The 22,810-nt window shown below is 46.3% G+C and overlaps 1 protein-coding gene across 2 annotated transcripts in view; it reads left to right on the top strand.

Moving 5' to 3' along the window:
• Positions 1–22,810, top strand: part of PPP1R16B (protein phosphatase 1 regulatory subunit 16B) — a 76,361-nt gene that overhangs the window by 36,188 nt on the left and 17,363 nt on the right. For both annotated transcript variants that reach the window (XM_040330448.1, XM_040330450.1), the window contains exons 4-6: positions 12,317–12,462; positions 15,957–16,060; positions 19,238–19,362. In XM_040330448.1, coding sequence (XP_040186382.1) covers positions 12,317–12,462; positions 15,957–16,060; positions 19,238–19,362 — 375 coding nt within the window. The remainder of the gene's footprint in view (positions 1–12,316; positions 12,463–15,956; positions 16,061–19,237; positions 19,363–22,810) is intronic.

Here is a 22,810-nt window from a genome sequence, read left to right as displayed (position 1 = left end):
CGTCGGTTACGTCGTTTTACTAAGTCGTCCGCGAATACGACTTTACGTCAATGACGCTCACGTCGGCGTCATTGACGTTTTCCGTCGTGAGCTGGAGCATGCGCACTGGGCTCTTTTTCCGCCCGGCGCATGCGAAGTTCGATCGGCGCGGGGGTGCGCTTAATTTGAATACAAGTGCCCCCTTTGAATTGCACGGCCATACGCCGGGCCATTTACACTACGCCGCCGCAAATTACGGAGCAAGTGCTTGAGGAATACGGCACTTGCTCCTGTAAGTTGCGGCGGCATAGTGTAAATAGCCTACGCGACGCCGCAGCAGGATATACGGGAATCTGGCCCATTGCCCTTGGCTGTCATCAGCATTATAGGTATTTAAAGCGGAGTTCTCAAAAGTTTGCTTATCTGTCTACCCCCCCTCCGGTGCCACGTTTGGCACCTTTTAGGGGGAGGCGGAACAAGTACCTGTTTTTTGACAGGTATTGTTCCCCACTTCTGGCCCGGGAGATGGTGGACCCGGTCTCCCAGAAGTTTGGTCTCCTCTGCCGCCAGACCAATTAGAAAGCGTAGCTCGCTTCACGTATGCGCAGTAGGGTTCCGTTACCAGTAATGGCGGCGGCTGCACCTGACAGCCGATCCGAAGATCTGTTGGGGTGCCAACATTGTGGGCTCCCTGGATCCTTAAGGGTCACTGGATCCATATATTAAAAGTCAGCAGCTGCAGTATTTGTAGCTGCTGACTTCATAATGTTATGCTATAGTACTTAACCACTTGAGGGCCACGCTATAGACGAAAGACGTCCACAGCGCGGCTCTCAACTGCCAGGTGGATGTCCTTTTATGTGCATTCCCCACGCGCGCCGCTGGGGGCGCGCATCGGAGAAACACTGTGCCCGGCGTATCGCTGAGATGCCGATGCGCGTGCCTGGCGGCCGCGATGTCCGCCGGGTGCCCGCGATCAGCGGTGACAGCAGGGATGTGGAGCTCTGTGTGTAAACACAGAGCTCCACGTCCTGTCAGAGAGAGAGGAGACCGATGCTGTGTCCCTTGTACATAGGGACACAGCATCGGTCACCTCCCTCAGTCAGTCCCCTCCCCCCACAGTTAGAACCAGGGCCGATCCGCCTTATAGGCTCACTATGCAAGCCGCTTAGGGCCCCGCAAAGCTGCGAAGGGCCCCCCAAATTACTAGAGGCCTGGTGAGAAGTCATTTTTGCCCCCTCACTCCGCTTCTCAACTCGCTGGCTGCATGGGAGAAGAGGTACGAAGTCAGCACCCCCTGCTTCTCAATTTAATGTAAGATGTCATTTCCGACAGCAGAACACCCCCTCCCCCCACTTCTCAACTTTCTTTAATGTGACATGTCACTGTCGTCAGCGCCCCCCGCTTCTCATTTTTAATGTGCCATGTCATTTTGCTTAGGGCCCCAGGGAGGTCAGGATCGGCACTGGTTAGAACACACCCAGGGAATACATTTAACCCCTTCCTCACCCCCTAGTTGTTAACCCCTTCCCTGACAGTCACATTTATACAGTAATTAGTGCATTTTTATAGCACTGATCGCTGTATAAATGTGAATGGTCCCAAAATTGTGTCTAAACTGTCCGATATGTCCGCCGCAATATCGCAGGCCTGACAAAAAAAAACGCAGATCGCCGCCATTACTATTAAAAAATAAATAAATATATCCCCTATTTTGTAGGCGCTATAACTTTTGCGCAAACCCATCAATATACGCTTATTGCGATTTTTTTTAACAAAAATATGTAGAAGAATACGTATCAGCCTAAACCGAGGAAAAAAATTTGGGTACAGTGTTGTATGACCGCGCAATTGTCATTCAAAATGCGTCAATGCTGAAAGCTGAAAATTGGTCTGGACAGGAAGGGGGTTTAAGTGCCCAGTAATGAAGTGGTGAAAGTATTACTAAACCCACAACAGTAAAATCAGGCTGTATAATGCAGTAAAACGTTCTTGTCCTACTCAATGTGGTACCTAGGGGGTTAATCCTGCACATTGTGTAAAAAGGCTGTTTGATCCTCTCCTTCTTCCAAAGTCCCCAAACCACCTTCTTATAGCACAGAGCATTGGGAGAACTCTGCACATGCACAGTTTGCTGTTTATTGAAAGTTTTTTTTTTTCTTTGGAGGGTGCATGTGATCAGCATAGGGCTAATCAGCACTGTCCAGACAGAGGGTCAGGGGTCATGCAGCCTCATCGGACAATCAGGGGACAAATAAAACATCTCCTACAAGCTTTAACCAGACACTGATAGAAGTCACAAGACTGCTATATACTTCTGATGAAAAAAAACATATTTAGCAGTTTATATTTACTAAAACTATTGCATTTCCATGTACTGTGGGAGTCCATACCTCCCAACTTTCTGAGATGGGAATGAGGGACACCTATCAGCAAAAGTATGCAGGCATAGGACACACCCCTTGCCACGCCCCCTTAAAGGAGAATTTACAAAAAAATAAGATTGGTTAAACCCACAAGTGCTTTTTTTACCACTACTATTTCTTTATATTGGCTTTTGGAATTTACAAATCCAGCAATTTAGAAATCAGATGAAAGTTTAGTGATGGGAAACACTTTTTGATAGATAAAAAGTGCATTTTATATACATCTATACAGATCAGACCAAAATGAGGGACAAATGAGGAGAATGAGGGACATTGCTCCAGATCAGGGACAGTCCCTCGAAATCAGGGACAGTTGGGAGGTATGGGAGTCCAGATATAGTGAATGCAGGGTCCTGGGTTTAGTAACACTTTAACTCTATCAGAGGGGTTAAAGTGGAGGTTCACCCCAAAAACTTTTTTAACATTAGATTGATGCTCGTTTTGTCAAGGGGAATCGGGTGTTTTTTTTACAATCGAAGCAGTACTTACCGTATTAGAGAGCGATCTTCTCCGCCGCTTCCGGGTATGGGCTGCGGGACTGGGCGTTCCTATTTGATTGACAGGCTTCCGACGGTCGCATACATCGCGTCACGATTTTACGAAAGTAGCCGAACGTCGGTGCGCAGGCGCCGTATAGAGCCGCACCGACGTTCGGCTTCTTTCGGCTACTCGTGACGCGATGTATGCGACCGTCGGAAGCCTGTCAATCAAGTAGGAACGCCCAGTCCAGCAGCCCATACCCGGAAGTGGCGGAGAAGATCGGTCTCTAAAACGGTAAGTACTGCTTCGATTTTAAAAAAACTACCCGATTCCCCTTCACAAAATGAGCATCAATCTAATGCTAAAAAAAAATTCGGGTGAACTCCCGCTTTAAGTGAAGCCACTGCCATTTTTAACCATAAGAAAGAACTTCAGAGATTGCACATTCTCAGCACCCTACATAGATCTGAGTATCAAGGCAGGCATTGTCTGCCACCCACTGTTTGTCCGTCTGATCCGGTATCCTCGGTCTTAATTATACTGGCCTGTGTTCAATGCTGTTTTTCACAGTGGTAGGAAAGTAGCTGGCCTTGGAGCGCTAGAGGCCAGACTCATAGAAATAAACACAATTCAACATCGAGTTCCCATCATTATTAGAATAATGCTTTTTTCATACTTAAAGAGCCAATATAACACAAGTTCTAAATGCTTTCTCCAGTCCTGCTTTCTCTTATTACTCAGTAACAAATGTAGGAACATTATCATTCCACCCAAAAGGTAATTTTTATTTTTGTAGAGCCTGAAATAGCCCCTGCCTGATTGAAAAAAAAAGAGGTCAAGCCAGTGGCAGTGCGTGCACCCCCTCTATCACGCCCCCCCCCCCCCCACCCTCTGTGTAATATGGATAGATAACATGAATCTATCCATCGCCGCCGCCACCCCCTATTCAGGCGCAAGCCCCTTTTAAGACGCTGAGCCTTATGCCGCATACAGACGATCGTTTTTTGTGATGAAAAAAAATGACGTTTTTGAAAACGTCATTTAAAATGATAGTGTGTGGGGAAAATGTCGTTTTATGTCTTCAGAAAAACGACAAAAAAAAATTCGAACATGCTCGAATTTTTTGTGTCGTTTTTCAAAATGTCATTTTTTGTGTCAATGAAAATGATAGTGTGTGGGCAAAACGACGTTTTTAAACCCGCACATGCCCAGAAGCAAGTTTTGAGACGGGAGGTAAAACTACCATTCATAATGGAGTAAGCACATTCATCACGCTTTAACAGACAAAAAAGCACAAATCATCTTTTACTAACAAGTAACCAGCTAAAAGCGGCCTCAAGGCGAATAGAACTTCCCCTTTAGAGTGCCGTCACTTTGTTCATCATTTTTCAAAATGATGGTGTGTATGCTCCATCGTTTTTGAAAATGAAGTTTCAAAAATGTCGTTTTTTTTCATCACTTCAAACGTCATTTTTTTTTCATCACAAAAAACGACCGTCTGTATGGGGCATTAGGCTCTAATGGGCTTCAAAAAATATAAACTTGTGGCACAGAGCATTGCGCTACGAGCCCACCCAGATGTGTTAGAAAATCAAATGAGTAGGCGCTTTTCTAACACTGAACTGCCTCTCAGCCAATCAGGGGGCGCGTATCTAATACCCGTCACCTGGTCAAATGCAGCCACTGTCACCCCCCCCCCCCCCGGCACTTACCTCATCTTGGTATGGGATTTTCTAACATTGAACTGCCTCTCAGCCAATCAGGGGGCGCGGATCTAATACCCGTCACCTGGTGAAATGTAGCCACTGTGCCCGTCAAATGCAGCCACTGTCACCCCCCCCCCCCCCCCCCCCTGGCACTTACCTCATCTTGGTATGGGATTTTCTAACACTGAACTGCCTCTCAGCCAATCAGGGGGCGCGGATTTAATACCCGTCACCTGGTCAAATGTAGCCACTGTGCCCGTCAAATGCAGCCACTGTCACCACCCCATGGCACTTAACTCATCTTGGTATGGGATCAGGCAGCGGGTCAGGCGGCGAGCTGTGGAAAGAGCAGCGGGTTACGGCTCCTTCTGCTAGGCGTCCAATCACAGGCGCCGGTGCCTTTTCAGCCTGTTGCTGGTGCCATTTGACCTGTTGCCTCATAGGTGGTACCCGTCAAATGATGCTACACCCTCCGTGACAGCTCTTAAATAGCTGAGGGTGGGGTCACCCGTGACGTACACGGGTGACCCCGCCCCCTCTGATGCCAGGGGTTTTTCTGCGGTTTCCCCGTGGTGCCAGATGGGGGCGGGCCACCCCTATCTATTACCCTCATCATCTTCATCTTCAAAGGCACCGGCGCCTGTGATTGGACGCCTAGCAGAAGGAGCCATCACCCGCTGCTCTTTCCACAGCTCGCCACCTGACCCGCTGCCTGATTCCCATACCAAGATGAGGTAAGTGCCGGGCGAGCGGGGGGGGGGGGTCACAGTGGCTGCATTTAAAGGCACAGTTGCTGCATTTGATGGGCACAGTGGCTGCATTTGATGGGTACAGTGGTTGCATTTGATGGGGGTTTTTTTCAGTATTTTTCTGAATTTTGCACCCCCCAAAAACTTTTGAGCACCAATCGCCACTGGGTCAAGCCCTAATTTTCCTCTTTTATCCTAATGTGCAGGCTTCTTCAGTAATATAAACAAAAAAGAAAGGAAAATGGCAAATATGCGTGTATAAAACACACTAGTATGCACTCTAGTCAGAAAATACTGCATATAAACAAAAAATAATAAAAATGGGTACCCCTACAAGACTGTAAGGGACCAGAGGACCAAATAAGTGACACAGTATGCAATGTATGAGAAATTATAAAAAAGGAGTTTTATGATATATATCAATAGATTATCATATTTTATAATTTCTTATACATTGCACACGTATTTGGTCCTCTGCATAGGTGTGCGCAGCCTATCGCATTAGGGTGTGCACCCCAAAGCTCCAGCACATATGCGTTTGACATTACTGGTCTCTTCCTCGCTCTCCATCCTGAAACAATAGGGGGAAACGGGGAGCACATGGGGGACCCGGGCAACAGAGGGAAGAGGAACAGGGAAAGAAGGGGTGGCATATATTAGTACCAATCCCCTATATTTAACTCCTGTGGCAGCTGAATATTGACAAAAGGGAGAGGAGGAGATGCCTACTTTCAGATGCTGCAGGAGGAAAATATTCGGTTCCACTAAATTCCACCCCCGCCACCTCTAGTGTCCAGGTTCTGGGGTCGGCAATTAAGGATTGCGGTTTACCTAGCACCTGCCCACCATTGACAGGTTGCCAACCCCAGGATTAGGGTGTGCCCAGGCACACCTGGCACACACCTTGCGTCCTCTGGTCCCTTAGTCTTGTAGGGGTACCCATTTTTTGTTTATAGGCTTCTGCAGTAGTATGTGTTGGGTAAAGGCTTCTTTTAAACTAATGACCCCATGAGCATGGGTCATTAGAAGCCTTCATGTATACTGAAACTTTATTAAGGCTTCAGATATGCTTAACTATGGTGGTGCTGTATGGGTAATTGATAATACCATCAATTCATCCTCAAGATTATGTCATTTTGTATGAAGGCTGATCAACTCAAATGCCCTGTCCCCATAACATTTCTTAAGAACAATTTAAAGCTGAACCCCAGGCAAATAGCCAAATACATAGATATAATAAAAAACTGCACATTGTCATCCTTGCCAAAAAATAGATAGAGTAAGGGAGGGTTATAGCACCTGACAGTTTATTTCCCTTTGCTTCCTGCCCCATAGCCAAACACGAAGTGAGAGGAAATCTTTGCAAATTATGGGAATCCATTGCCCCCCCCCCCCAGGCCCTAAGAACTAGTGCCCCCACTCGAAAATGTCAGGGCGGGTCTTAAACGGAAAGGGGTGTGGCCTTGACAGGAAGGGGTGGGTCATATTTAAATTAGAGGGTGCATGAGTTTAGACAGGCCTAGGGCAGCACAAAACCTAAATACACTACTGGTCAGGAACAAGACTGTAGACTTGCACAAGGCAGGAATGGGCTACAAGACCATCAGCAAGTAGCTTGGTGAGAAGGGGGCAACTGTTGGAGTGATTATTTGCAAATGGAAGAATCACCCTTGGTATGGAGCTCCATGCAAGATTTCGCCTCTTGGGGTAAGGATGATCATGAGAAAAGTGAAGGATCAGCCTAGAACGACACAAGAGGAGCTTGTGAATGATCTTAAGGCAGTTGGGACCACAGTCACCAAGCAAACCATTGGTGATACAATACGCCGCCATGGATTAAAATCCTACAAGGTCCCCCTCCGCAAAAAGGGAAAAGTACAGGCCCGTCAGCAGTTTACCAATGAACATCTAAATGATTGGATTGGAGGATTGGAAGAAAGTGCTGTGGTCAGATGGGACCACAATTGAGCTCTTTGGCATTAACTCGACTCGTTGTGTTTGGAGGAAACAAAATGCTGACTATGCCGAGTATACATGACCGTTTTTCATGACGAGAAAAATGCTATTTTTTTATTTGGTCATTAAAAACGATCATGTGTAGGCTCCAGAGCATTTTTCTGGACGTGAAAAATGGCCATTAAAAATTTTGAACATGCTCTATTTTTTCTCGCCGTTTTTCACGTCGTGTAGGCTTTAACGACGGGGAAGCAGGTTATGAGAAGGGAAATTTGCATAATCAAGCCCAAAGGGTTCCATTCGAATGGAACGTCCCCTTTATAGTGCCGTCCTACGTGTTGTACGTCACCACACTTTGCTCGAGCATTTTTTTTTCACGATCGTGTGTATGTGTAACAGCTCTGGTGAATGAGTGAACCACAACTGCCGTTAGCAAGGATTTCAATGCACTTCTTTATGTTAGAATTCAGTATTGGACCCCAGGCATCACTCCACACAAACAGGAGTTTGGGGGTTCTCTACATCATCTCTCTTTCACATAAAGAAAGGCGTTGAGCTACTAAGGATGGACGCATTACAACATGCGACCAGAGCTTAATATTTAAAATTATAATATACACTTTAAAGATTCCAATGCACCTCTATATGCAAGTGATTATCAGTACGGGACCCCAGGCGTCACTCCACGTAAACAGGAGTTTGGGGCAAGGCCTATGTCAAGCACGTAGTAAATAGGAGTTGTAGAGACAACTAATAGTTGCAAATGAGAGGCGGATCTGCCCCAAGATCTGTAAAGAAGAGTGGACCAAATCCCTCCTGAGATGTGTGCAAACCTAATAACCAACTACAAGAAACGTCTGACCTCTGTGCTTGCCAACAAGGGTTGCTCCACCAAGTACTAAGTCATGTTTTGCTTGGGGATCGAATACTTATTTTACTCACTGAACTGCAACTTAATTTATAACATTTGTATCATGTGTTTTTTCTAGATTTTTGGTTGGTATTCTGTCTCTAGCATTTAAAATTTACCTGTGATAAAAATGATAGACCTTTCATTTCTTTGTAAGTGGGCAAACTTACAAAATCTGCAGGGGATCAAATAATTATTTTTCCCACTGTATATACCGTATATACTCGAGTATAAGCCGAGTTTTTCAGCACATTTTTTTTGTGCTGAAAATGCCCCCCTCGGCTTATACTCGAGTCTGTGTCTGCATACCTGATGAGAGCCCTGTCATGCAAAGCATGACACGGCTCTCATCAGGTATGGCACAGTGAGGCTTGGCAAATCATGACATGGCTTTTATCAGGTATGTCACAGTGAGGCGTGCAATGGGCACAGTGAGGCGTGCAATGGACACAGTGAGGCATCAATGGGCACAGTGAGGCTTGTAATGGGCACAGTGAGGCTTGTAATGGGCACAGTGAGGCTTGTAATGGGCATAGTGAGGCTTGTAATGGGCACAGTGAGGCTTGTAATGGACACAGTGAGGCATCAATGGGCACAGTGAGGCATCAATGGGCACAGTGAGGCTTGTAATGGGCACAGTGAGACATGCAATGGGCACAGTGAGGCTGCAAATGGGCACAGCGAGGTTGAAAATGGGCATTGTTGACCCTTTTTTCCACTTACAGTAGTTGCTGCATTCTCATCCTACGCTTATACTCGAGTCAATATAATTTCCCATTTTTTTGTTATAAAATTATGTCCCTCGGCTTATATTTGGGTCAGCTTATACTCGAGTATATACGGTGTATATATATATATATATATATATATATATATATATTTGCATAAATGCCAAGCAACTGGCATTTTCACATGGAGATCATCAGTTGCAGCCCCTATATTTCTTTTATGACAGGTGTACTTGTGCAATTAGTAATAGTTAACTTAGCAATCCAAGATTCACTTAGACAGAAATCACACATGATGTACTTGGTACATCTGCTCAGTAGCAATTTGTTCTTAGAAATCCTGTCAAGGCATTGGCAGGAGTACATGATGTTGCATAATTTGTACTGAACACGTACTAAATAGTTGTACTTGCTTTTAATGTTTGTGAAAATTAACCCAATAGCAGCCTAAGGCAAGTCAGCTTTGCTTCCAGAGCTGCCGCTAGTATAAGCTGGAATAGGATAATATGTAATTTATCTGAGAGGTTGTGTGCTTAGTATCCATTAGGTGCCCATTTACTTTCACCACCTGATGCATTCCGTGTCTTTAAAGAGTTTACTTATATATCCTCTAGTGACTTGTTTCTGACATAAGTTTGCATGACAACTATATAATTTAAAGCAGAATTTAAGCACACAGCATAATGTCACATAGCATGCCATCCTCTAGTGCTGGCAATTCAAGGCTCGCTGTCACCGTTTCATCCCCCTGCTTATTCTCTGCCATCTTCTCTGCCGTTTCTAGGTAGGTAATTGCTAGGTAATTGTACACTTACCCACTAAAGTGCCCTAGCGCAAAATGGCATACTAGAGTGCCCTTCACTAGAAGGTAGATCAAAGCTCGCTGTCACTGCTCCTTCCTCCTGCTGCCATTTTATTGCTCCTCTTCAGCCATTGAGCAGCCATTGATGGTGTAAATCCTGTGCATGCCCACAAGAGTTACTACATTGGCTCATCACTCAGCAGGCAACAGTTGAGTATATACTATTCTGTGCATGTGTCATGTAGTTTACACACAAAATAAAAAATTGCTAGAAGAAAGAAAAAAAAATTATCTGAAGATTTTGCCAAATTCCCGTATATATTTGAGTATAAGCCGACCCGAATATAACCAGAGGCACCTAATTTTACCACAAAAAACTGGGAAAACTTATTGACTCGAGTATAAGCCTAGAGTGTCCATCTGCATGCCTCACTTTGCCTCACTGGGGTAGATTCAGAGAACAATTACGCCGGCGTATCCATAGATACGCCGCGTAATTGCTAAGCGGCGCCGGCGTATCTACTTTCTGTATTCAGAAAGCTAGATACGCCGACATTAGCCTAAGATACGACTGGCATAAGTCTCTTACACCGTCGTATCTTAGGGTGCATTCTTACGCTGGCCGCTAGGTGGCGCTCCCGTAGTTTTCAGCGTAGAGTATGCAAATTGCCTACTTACGTCGATTCACAAATGTAAACATGGAAATGGGTTTGGGACTTTGAATGAGGCATGTGAATAACACATGCCTCCATCCCTAAAAGTTGAAAGAAAGAAAGGGTTGGGACTTTAAATGAGATGTGTGTTGATGCAAACAGTATATATAAGTAAATAAGTAAAATTGATTCACAAATGTACGTGCGCCCGGCGTTCGTTTTTTACGTCGTTTGCGTTAAGGCTTTTCCGGCGTCACGTTGTTCCTGCTATTAGGAGGCGCAGCCAATGTTAAGTATGGACGTCGTTCCCGCTTCGAAATTTCAATTTTTTACGTCGTTTGCGTAAGTCGTTCGCGAATAGGGCTGGACATAAATTACGTTCACGTCGAAACCAATACGTCGTTGCGCCGTACTTGGAAGCAATGTACACGGACGGCGCAAAACGTCAATCACGTCAGGTCATCCTAAATTTACATAAAACACGCCCCCCCTTCCACATTTGAATTACGCGCGCTTACGCCGGCCCCTTTTACGCTACGCTGACACGACTTACGGAGCAAGTGCTTTGTGAATACAGCACTTGCTCCTGTAAGTTACGGCGGCGTAGCGTAAATACGATACGCTGCGCCGCCGTAACTATGCGCGCACATACGTGAATCTACCCCACTGTGTCCATGTGAATGCCTCACTGTGCACATGCCTAACTGTGCACATACCTCACTGTGCCCATGCCTCACTGTGCCCATGCCTCACTGTGCCCATGCCTCAGTGTGTCCAGGCAGTGATGAGACATGGGTTACTGATCCTAATATGGGCCTTGCCCAACAGCCCCTCAGCTCAGTAATGCCCCGTACACACAATCGGATTTTCCGTAGGAAAAATCTTGGATGGTTTTTCTGACGTAATTGTGCTCAAGCTTGACTTGCATACACACGGTCATGCAAAAGTTCTCTGAACTTTCGTCTGTCAAGAACGCGGTGATGTACACACAGCACGTGTCGGAGGACAGCACGTGTCGGAATTTTGCGCGTCGGAATTGCCACAGACGATCAGAATTTTTTCCGTCTGAAAATTTGAGAACCAGCTCTCAATCTTTTGCTGGCGGTAATTCCAACAACAAAAGTCCGATGGAGCCTACACACTGTCGGAATTTCCGACGAAAAGCTCACATCGGACGGTTGGTGGCGGAAATTCCGACCGTGTTTTGGGGGCATAACTCTCCAGGTAATGGCCCTCCATGCAGCCGAAACTGCCCTGCAGAAAGACCACCATTGACTGCCCAGTCGGTTCCCCCAGAAAGTATTATTAGCCATCTTTTAGTTATTCGTATGTATGGCAGTTATATGGCAGTTATCTTCCTAATGGCAGTTATCAAGAACTAAACAGAGACACTCTTAGCACAAATATCTATGGTATTGAATTTCAATAGAGAAGTGTTGCTATATGGTGCTGGTTGGGTAAGTATATGTGGCGGGTGAATTTCCTATATTAAACAGTGTTGCAGTGAAGGCCTTTGTCACTTACTGGCCTAATCATGCCTGCATCACCTGCTATGACTTTACTGATGGGGCACCATAGTTAGCAGGATACTAGCATGGTAAAAAAAAAAAAGAGATGTATTGGTGGTTGACTTATTTTGCCCTCCTTTTGGCTATGGTTGCCTTTAAGAACATGGATATTTAAAACATTTCCATCAGTGGTTTAAAAATGTTGTCTGTACACCACTTTGTGTGTCTTGTGACCTGTCCATGAAGGTGCTGAAACTCCTCTTCCTTCCTATTGTTGTGTCTGTACAGTGTCCCGATCCTGTACCTACCAGTAGTGCCATCTTACATCTGACTGTATTTCATATTCTGCAAATTCTGCCCATTTTCAGTCACTGTCTTTCCTGCATCACATCATCTGTCCTGTCACTCTGTCCCCTCAGTGCTGCATTGATAACTATGAAGATCTTCTCAAGTTGCTGTTATCACATGGTGCTAATGTTAATGTCACAGACAATGAGCTTTGGACACCTCTCCATGCGGCGGCCACCTGCGGTCACACCAACCTGGTGCGGATACTAATTCAGCAGTAAGTATATTGTGCTATAATATGCTACAATTAACTATGGTCTCTTACTGTATCTTGATGGTCTGTTCTTTTCCACCAGAGGAAGACTGGAATAGGGCCCCTTTTTTTCCACTGGGCCAGTACTTCTAAGATACACTCTATTGATGAAATTATTGGGAAGTCTGCCTTTACATGCACATGAACTTTAATGGCATCCCAGTTCATAGGGTTTAATATTGAGTTGGCCCTCCCTTTGCAGCTATAACAGCTTCAACTCTTCTGGGAAGGCTTTTCACAAGGTTTAGGTCTATGGGGACTGTTTGACCATTCTTCTAGAAGCGCATTTGTGAGGTCAGGCACTGATGTTTGGTGAGAAGGCCTGGCTCGCAGTCTCCACTCTAATTCAACCCTTAAGGCCCCGTACACACGGTCGAACATGTCTGCTGAAACTGGTCCGCGGACCAGTTTCCGCGGACATGTCCGACCATGTGTACGGCCTAGCGGACAGGTTTCCAGCAGGCAAAAGTTTCTTAGCAAGCTAAGAAACTTGTCCGCTGGAAACATGTCCGTTGGACACCTAATCGGACATGTCCGCTGGTTATGACGTGTAACCAGCGTCCCGAAATCCCGCGCATGCGTCGAATTGATTCGACGCATGCGTGGAAGCATTGCACTTCCGTGTTTGAGAACGTCGGTGTCTTCTACGTCACCACGTTCTCTGTCCGCGGGGATTTTGGTCTGATGGTGTCTACACACATCAGACCAAAAGCTCCCAGGAGACATGTCCGATGAACACGGTCTGCGGACCGTTTTCATCGGACATGTCTCCTCGTCTGTACGGGGCCTAAGTGTTCTATCGAGTTGCAGGCCTGTCAAGTTCCTCCACCCCAAACTCACTCATCCATGTCTTTCTGGACCTTGCTTTGTGCACTGGTGCGCATAATGTTGAAACGGGAAGGGACCATCCCCAAACTGTTACCACAAAATTGGGAGCATGACATTGTTTTTTTTTTATGGTTGAACTGGATGGACTTGTGTTTTTTTTCAACCTGACTAACTATGTAACTATGTAATTGTCCAAAATGTCTTGGTACGATGATGTCTTAAGAGTTCCTTTCACTGGAACTAAGGGGCCAAGCCCAACCCCTGAAAAACAACCCCACACCATAAGCCCCCCTCCATCAAATGATTTGGACCAGTGCACAAAGCAAGGTCCTTAAAGAAATAATTGAGCAAGTTTGGGGTGGAGGAATTTGACTGGCCTGCACACCTTTGGGATGAATTCAAGCGGAGACTGCGAGCCAGGCCTTCTCGTGCAACATCAGTGCTTGACCTCATAAATGCGTCAAACATTCCCATAAACACACTCCTAAACCTTGTGGACAGCCTTCCCAGAAGAGTTGAAGCTGTCATAGCTGCTAAGGCTGGGCCAACTCAATATTGAACCCTACGGACTAAGACTGGGGTGTCATTAAAGTTCATGTGAGTGTAAAGGCAGGTGTCCCAATACGTTTGTCCATATAGTGTATGTTGGGCTGATGAGTGGACATGCTTTACCATTCAGACCAAGACTTGAAACCATTAATACATGTTGGGCATTGTATAGCTACTCGCTCCAAAACTCAGATCTGAAATCACCTTGTCTAGCAAGGTGAAAACATTCAACACCAACTTTTGTTGAGTCTCTGACAAGTCATGTAATCTAATGCCAAAAGAAAATGTGAGGTGGTGTATCAAAGTAAACCAAATCCTTGAGAACCTTTCATCATGACCACGATTACTGCTGCACCACGGCACATTTTCCTTGGTACACTTTCTTTAGTCCACAGAAATCTACATGGAAAAGACAAGTTGATTGCGTTTGCCCCCACCCAGGCCAAGGGTTCCCAGTCCTCCCCTGTTTGGCTAGAGTTGGGCTATAAAGGAAACCTGTCCTGAAAAAGAGTCAGGCCCCGTACACACGACCGAGTTTCTCGACAGAATTCAGCCAGAAACTCGATCGGAGCTGTATTCTGCCGAGAAACCCGGCCGTGTGTACACTTTCGGCCGAGGAAACCGACGAGAATCTCGTCGGTTAAATAGAGAACATGTTCTCTATTTCCTCGTTCCTCAATGGGAAAAGTTGGCCCGCCGAGATCCTCGGCGGCTTCACAAGAAACTCGACTAGCAAAACGATGTGTTTTGCTCGTCGAGTTTCTCGGCTGTGTGTACGGGGCCTCAGGGGATGACATTTCTGACCTCTTTTTGAAAACTGATTGAGCCTCTCTGGCTTAGTAGTTTATAAGTGACTGACCTAAAAAAAAAAGCACACAAGCAACATCAGACCAAAATCAGAACTCATGATCTAGATATTTGTTCTGAGTATGTGAAACAAAAAGTTTTAAAGCCCTTAAAGGGATTGTAAAGGTTTGTTTTTTATTTTCTAAATAGGTTCCTTTAAGCTAGTGCTTTGTTGGTTCACTTACCTTTTCCTTCCATTTCCCTTCTAAATGTTTTTTTCTTACTGAGCTTACTGGGGAGGAACAGGAAGTGAGAAATTCAGACAAAGAAAACAAAGAAAAACATTTTTTAGAAGGGAAATCGAAGGAAAGGGTTAGTGAACCAACAATGCACTATCTTAACTGGTTGCCGACCAGCCGCCGTCGTTTTACAGCACACGCGATTGCTCGTTACAGAGCGAGGACCGGGAGCTGTGTCTGTAAACACACAGCTCCCGGTCCTGTCAGGGAGAGAAATGCTGATCTTCTGTTCATACAATGTATGAACAGAAGATCAGTCATTTCCCCATGTAAGTCCCACTCCCCCTACAGTAAGAACACACCCAGGGACATACTTAACTCCTTCCCCGCCCCCTAGTGTTAACCCCTTCACTGCCAGTGGCATTTTTATAGTAATCCAATGCACTGATCGCTATAAAAATGCCAATGGTCCCAAAAATGTGTCAAAAGTGTTCGAAGTGTCCGCCATAATGTCGCAGTCATGGCACTAGCACGGTTGAGAACCACTGGTCTAGGCCATGGCTATATCCCCAACCCTGGATAACCTATGGGCACTTTAAACTATAGGTATAATTGCTAAGAAACTCGAGCACAATTGCATTTTCAAAATGTTACATGTCACTGTCACATAATAATTGGGCAAAAAAACTCCATTTCAAAAAAACATAAGATTACATATAGAACTGTTAAATAATACAAGTTTTCATTTCATTTCAATCTGCACACAACTATAAATTTATAAAACTGTCGAAGAACAAATTTTCACTTCTTGGCAGCTAAAGGCATTCTGTACACTCTTTTCACACGAAATCAGAAAGCTCATTCCTTGATCCTATAATGGGCTCACTGCTTTTCCAATTAGATTGTCCTATTACAACACTGGGACTGATCATCAGATAATAGCAGGCAGAACCCAACATTACCTTTAAAATAAGTGGATTGGTCTGTCAGATTAACCCTTTAGATTACAGGTGTCCCCAACAACCATGTTTCATTGTAATTATGTGTCTCTTTCAGTGGGGCAGATCTACTGGCTGTAAATGCAGATGGCAACATGGTGTATGATCTGTGTGAGGAAGATGCTACGCTGAATGTCATCGAGAATTTCATGACGTACAAAGGTGAAAAGAGACAATTGCTACAACCTTTTCTTCCTTATACATTTTACAAATTTCCATTTAGCTCTCGTTCACACTAAACACGGCTTCATCTAAACTCGCACAATTTCAAAACCGCATTTCAGTCTGACATGAAAGACATCTTCATGCACACATGTCTATTGAAATCGCCCCCGAAGTCGCCGAAAGTAGTGCAGTAACTACTTTTGGAAACGGGTGCAGCGCTGCAAAGTTGGCGTCGCACCGATTGGGACATGGGCGTCCGCTCCATAGGGCAAGGGGGGTCATTTGCCCCCTCCTGGAATCGCCAGGGAGAGCCAGGAGCAGGGCCGAACTGGCCCTGGGGCCGATTTAAGCAGTGATTGCAGCGCTCCCCTCCCCTCTAGTTGTCCCTTATTTAGAGTGCCTGTCCCTCTTCTGGAATCAAATCCATTTGTCCCTCATTCCAAAAGGTTCCACTTTTAGACCTGAAATAAATATACTGTCAATATAGTGTAGTGTTTGAGTCAAGGGAAAGGGGTGCTGTGTAATGTAAAGGGGTCCAGTGGTGCAGGGTGCTGTGTAATGTAAAGGGGGCCAGTAATGCAGGGTGCTGTGTAATGTAAAGGGGGCCATTAATGCAGGGTGCTGTGTAATGTAAAGGGGGCCAGTAATGCAGGGTGCTGTGTAATGTAAAGGGGGCCAGTGATGCAGGGTGCTGTGTAATGTAAAGGGGTCCAGTGATGCAGGGTGCTGTGTAATGTAAAGAGGGCCAGTGATGCAGGGTGCTGTGTAATGTAAAGGGGGCCAGTGTTGCAGGGTGCTTTGTAATGTAAAGGGGTCCAGAGCTGTGAGGTGCTGTGTAATGTAAAGGGGTCCAGAGCTGTGGGGTGTTGTGTAATGTAAAGGGGTCCAGAGCTGTGGGGTGTTGTGTAATGTAAAGGGGTCCAGAGGTGCAGTTGTGGAGAGGGGGTACACAGTAGTGACAAAGAGATATTGAAAGATGCAGGGGGCACAGTGGGGTGTTTTTACATTTTAACGTGGGGGGGGGTCGCTTTTAAGCCCCGCTAGCGGTCGAAGAAAGGGTAAAAAGCGACTGTGTATCGTCGCTGCCGAAGCGCCCCCCCTTTGAAAAAATTTCAGCGGATGCCCATGGATTGGGACACTCCTATTGCTGGCAATAGGCTCCGATTTAACCTGTCAAATGGCATGTCAAATCACGCCGATGTGAACGGGGGCTAAAACTTAATTTGTATGAATGACTAACAAACATTCACAAATACAGGAATGAGATCACTGGCCACATATATCTTATATTTGCTGGTGATACCACTCATTATCGCAGTGTCATATTTTATTGGTAAACAGGGTGCAAGATTCAGAAAGATCAGCGGATCTTTCTGCTGGCGTAACGTATGTCGTTTACGTTACGCCGCCGCAAGTTTTTCAGGCAAGTGCTTTATTCACAAAGCACTTGCCTGTAAAGTTGAGGCGGCGTAGCGTAAATCACCCGGCGGAATTCAAATTCGGCGGGCAGGGGGCGTGTATCATTTAAATGAAGCACTTCCCCGCGCCGAACGAACTGCGCATGCGCCGGCCGCGACTGAATCCCAGTGCGCATGCTCCAAATGACGTCAGTAAATCGTCATGCTTTCGACGTGAACGAAAAATTACGTCCAGCCGTATTCGCGAACGACTTACGCAAACGACGTTAAAATTTCAAATTTCGTCGTGGGAACGACGGCCATACTTAACATTAGCTACGCCTCATATAGCAGGGGTAACTATACACCGGAAAAAGCCGAACGCAAGCGACGTAAAAAAAAAGTGACAGGCGGTAGTTCGTTTCTGAATCGACGTAAATACTAATTTGCATATTCCTTGCGTAAACAAACGGAAGCGCCACCTAGAGGCCAGCGTAAAATTGCAGCCTAAGATACGACGGTGTAAGACACTTACACCTGTCGGATCTTAGGGATTTCTATACGTAACTTGATTCTATGAATCAGGCGCATAGATACGACGGCCGGACTCAGAGATACGACGGCGTATGAGGAGATACGCCGTCATATCTCTTTTCTGAATCCGGCCCAGGGTTTAGCATATTTGAACCCAAAAATGTTATACATTGCATTTTACCAGTCCCTATGGTGTCAACAACTATCCAACGGCCATAGCCATCTGTATACTTTTTTCATTAGTACTGAGTAGCTAAGTGCAGCAACGAATGGAAAGTTAATGGGTATGTATTGGCTGTACAGACTCACCACCTGCACAGCCGAGTTTGACAGGTACACAAGGATGGGTGCACCAGTGGCGGCCCGTAATGCAGGGCGCAGGGATGCCACCCCCCTATCCATGCAGTCCAAGGACCTAGACTATGGAACGCTCTACCAACCAGCATCCGCTCGGAAGTGAATTACCTGGCTTTCAGGAAAATAATCAAACCCGTCTTTTCTGAGGGCAAAAGTTCTGTTAGGGAAAGGATACTAAGCGCCCAGATGCGATTCAGTTCGCAGGCGTTGCGCTATATACGTTTTTTACTCACTCATGCGTCCAGCTCCCTAATCTACATGCGGGGCGCCAGACGCGTGGATTCCAATGTTTTTTTTTTATCACGTGATTAGAGCCATATTGTCACACTGATTTTCCTCCTGGCCAATCAGGAAGCCGGTCCTGGGACCCATTTCCTGATTGGCCGAAAGGAGAAGCAATCCTATTGGCCTAGGTGGAGGAGGGAGGGGATGCATGGCCACTGTGATGCCGAGGAGGAGACGCAGGGGAAGCCGCCACCTGTCAGCCGGAGGGAAACGCTACCTGCCCCATAGATGGGGTAAGTGCGGGGCTGGTAACTGACCGGCGAGGGGGCATGCAGCTCACTGGAAATAAAAAAAAAAAGGAACAATCGGCTCTGGCCACCGCATGGGGTTGTGTGCCTGTGTGAGTGAACCCAATAATAAACTGAAACTAAAGCAGAAAGTGGCATGAAGAGACCTGTTTGACCAGTAAAGGTAATATGAGGGATAATGTTGTGTCTCTTCTTAGGAAAGTTTGCTTTAGAGTCTTTCCGAGTCACATGATTGGAACAAGCATGCAGCAAGTAAAGTCAGAGATCCTGATCAGCATACTTTTTCCAGCTCAGCGACTAACTCGCAATGTATTGAGCCTTTACCCTTTACTTAACCTTTTCATTCCCCCTAGGCGTCACACAAGAAATGGTTAATGAAGCTCGTCAGGCTCCTGAGCGTCACATGCTAAATGACATCGGAGCGCTGGTAGCAGCCGGACAGGACCTGAACAGAACAGATAACCAAGGGGCCACCCTGGTGAGATAAGTTAATTTATTGTACAAGCAAGTCGTGTCAGTATGTTATACCCCTGTCTGTCATAAGGGCAGCACTCAGCGGCTATCATTCACTTCATCCCATGGGTCAGAGAGAGCTTGCATTGAGCAGAACATGTTTACAGCAATATATTCATATATGATGCATTACTGCTTTTACTTTCTGCTTGCAAAGTTATTTTTTATTGATTATTTCACGTTTTACAGAACATAAACAAAGCTTGCTGCTTGGGGGAAGAATAGATTTAGAATAATCCATTAGATCATTTTAATTTTAATCAAATTACCGTATATACTCGAGTATAAGCAGACCCGAATATAAGCTGAGGCACCTAATTTTACCCCCAAAAAATGGCAAAACGTATTGACTCAAGTATAAGCCTAGGTTGTCCATCTGCATGCCTCACTGTGCCCATGCCTCACTGTGCCCATGCCTCACGGTGCCCATGCCTCACTGTGCCCACGCCTCACTGTGCCCACGCCTCACTGTGTCCACGCCTCACTGTGTCCACGCCTCACTGTGCCCATGCCTCACTGTGTGCATGCCTCACTGTGCCCATGCCTCACTATGCCCATGCCTCACTATGCCCATGCCTCACTGTGTCCATGACTAGACTGACATTTAAAATGGGAGTCATATGAAAGGGGTGCCCGGCTTTGAAAAATTGGTGCTCCCCAGCCGTAGGTCCCCTAGACAACAAACTTTGCACACTTGTAGAGGAGAAACTGGGCAACATGTGTGCCAGGGGACCTACGACCAGCCGGTACCGGGTCCCCAAAGTCACCGTAGAAATTACCGTTTAACATGGGAGTCTATGGAAGGGATGCCCGGCTTTGAAAGATTGGTGCTCCCCGGCCATAGGTCCCCCGGACAACAAACTTTGTAGAGGAAGAGTGGGGCTACATGTGTGCCAAGTTTGGGGTCCAGGGGATCTACAGCCGGCCGATACCGGGTCCCCAAAGTCCGGGAGACTGTGTGCATGCCTCACTGTGCCCATGCCTCACTGTGTCCATGACTAGACTTACGTTTAAGATGGGAGTATATAGAAGGGGTGCCCGGCTTTGAAAAATCGGTGCTCCCCGGCCATAGGTCCCCCGGACAACAACCTTTGCACACTTGTAGAGGAATAGTGGGGCTATATGTGTGCCAAGTTTGGGGTCCAGGGGACCTACAGCCGGTACCGGGTCCCCAAAGTCCGGAAGATCGGGCGCAAAAAGGTGACTCGAGTATAAGCCGAGGGGGGCATTTTCAGCATAAAAAAATGTGCTGAAAAACTCGGCTTATACTCGAGTATATACGTTGATGGTATCAGTTTGCAATCAGTTTGAGAAGCTTCTGAGCATGTTCATAATTTATTGACAGGAGCATATCATCTGCTGTTGACCTCCTTCGTACCTTCAGACAGATTTTGCATTCCTATAGGCCTCATTCACACTGACACAGCTGCATTTAGGACATTGGTTCTCAACCATCATAGTCTTCCTCCTGCTGGAACCTTGTTTTGCTGGCTGCTCTGACAGCTAGACTTTAGCGGTTGCAGTAGATGGGAGCTGAAGTGCCCTGTCTTTCACTTCCGTTGGCTCTTGAAGTGGGGGTGAAGATGTGGGGGTTCTTCTAGCCAGGCTCTGGCTTTTCGGACTAGACACCTGACCTTAAGGCCCCATACACACGAGAGGATTTATCCGCAGATACGGTCCAGCGGACCGTTTCCACGGATAAATCCTCTCAAAGAAATCCGCTGATTTCGATGGGATGGAGTGTACACACCATCCCATTGAAATCCGCGCGGAAATCCTCTGCCGATGACGTGTCGCGCCGTCGCCGCGATTATGACGCGGCGACGGGCGCGACGCTGTCATATAAGGAATTCCACGCATGCGTCAAATCATTACGACGCGTGCGGGGAATCCCTTTGGACGGATGGATCCGGTAAGTCTGTACAGACGAGCGGATCCATCCGTTGGAATGGATTCCAGCAGATGGATATGTTGTGCAGCACAACAAATATTCGATCTGCTGGAATCCATCCCAGAGGAGATTTCTCCGCGGAAACAGATCCGCTGGCGTGTACACACCATAGGATCTATCCGCAGAAACCCATTTGCTGGGATTTATCTGCGGATAGATTCTATCGTGTGTACGGGGCCTAAGAGAAAAGTGATGCAGATCAGGATCTAGATTCCCTACAGAGCAGCCTATGGCCCAGATTCTGAAAGGGCTTACGACAGCGCAACGCCATGTGCGCCGTCATAAGTCCTTATCTGGGCCGTCGTATCTATGCGACTGATTCTTAGAATCAGTTACGCATAGATAACCTTTAGATCCGACAGGCGTAAGGCTCTTATGCTGTCGGATCTTAAATGCAATTTTTTTTTTCGCCGCTAGGTGTCGCCTCCGTCGTTTTCCCGATCGAGTATGCAAATTAGCAAAATATGCGAATTCCCGAACGTACGCACGGTCGACGCAGTGAAGATACAACGTTTACGTTAGATTTGCGACGCGTAAAGTTGCCCCTGCTATATGAGGGGCAACCAACTTTAAGTATGGCCGTCGTTCCCGTGTCGAAATTTTAAAATTTACGTTGTTTGCGTAAGTCGTCCGTGAATGGCGCTGGACACCATTTACGTTGAAACCAATGACGTCCTTGCGACTTCATTTAGCGCAATGCACGTCGGGAAATTTTAGGGACGGCGCATGCGCAGTACGATCGGCGTGGGAATGCGCCTAATTTAAATGATCCACGCCCCCTACCCGGATCATTTGAATTAGGCGGGCTTGCGCCGGAGGATTTATGCTACGCCGCCACAACTTTACAGGCAAGTTCTTTGTGAATAAAGCACTTGCCCGTAAAACTTGCGGCGGCTTAACGTAAAGAGATACGTTACGCCCGTGGAGATTTACGCCGAGATACGAGAATCTGGGCCTTAGTTACTTACTCTTTGGGGACACAGCCGCTGTATGGGCAAAGCCACAGGTCATGTGACGTGTGGATGTGTGGCCCCTGAATTCACACTGTCTGCGTTTGGGGCCATGCGCCCACATGTCTGTCCAGTTAGGACCTGCAGCTGTGTCCTTAAAGCTGCTGTATCCACATATATTAAAACAGGCTGCCTGCATAAAGCTCAAAGCGACTACAGCCACATGAACAAAGGGCTCATTCAAACTGTACGGACCACAGGCCAGTTTGAATGCGCCCTTAGAATTCTATTTTCTCCAAATGAAGCTAAACTTGCTTCACTGAAACAAAGGTAAACATTCTAACACATTCAAACACATATATGTTCATTAAATCTGAAAATCCAGGCATCCCTTTCATACTGCATAGCAAGCAGAGTGACTTGACAATTTCCTGTTGCAGATTAGAGCCCGGTATATACTACAAGTTTATTTTTTTCGTTCAACCGTTGGCTTATTGGCTGCAATCGCTGAT

Source organism: Rana temporaria, chromosome 12 (assembly GCF_905171775.1).
Source record: "Rana temporaria chromosome 12, aRanTem1.1, whole genome shotgun sequence".
Classification (NCBI taxonomy): Eukaryota; Metazoa; Chordata; class Amphibia; order Anura; family Ranidae; genus Rana; species Rana temporaria.
Note: the sequence above shows the minus strand (reverse complement) of the source record. Positions and strands in the feature narration are given on the sequence as shown.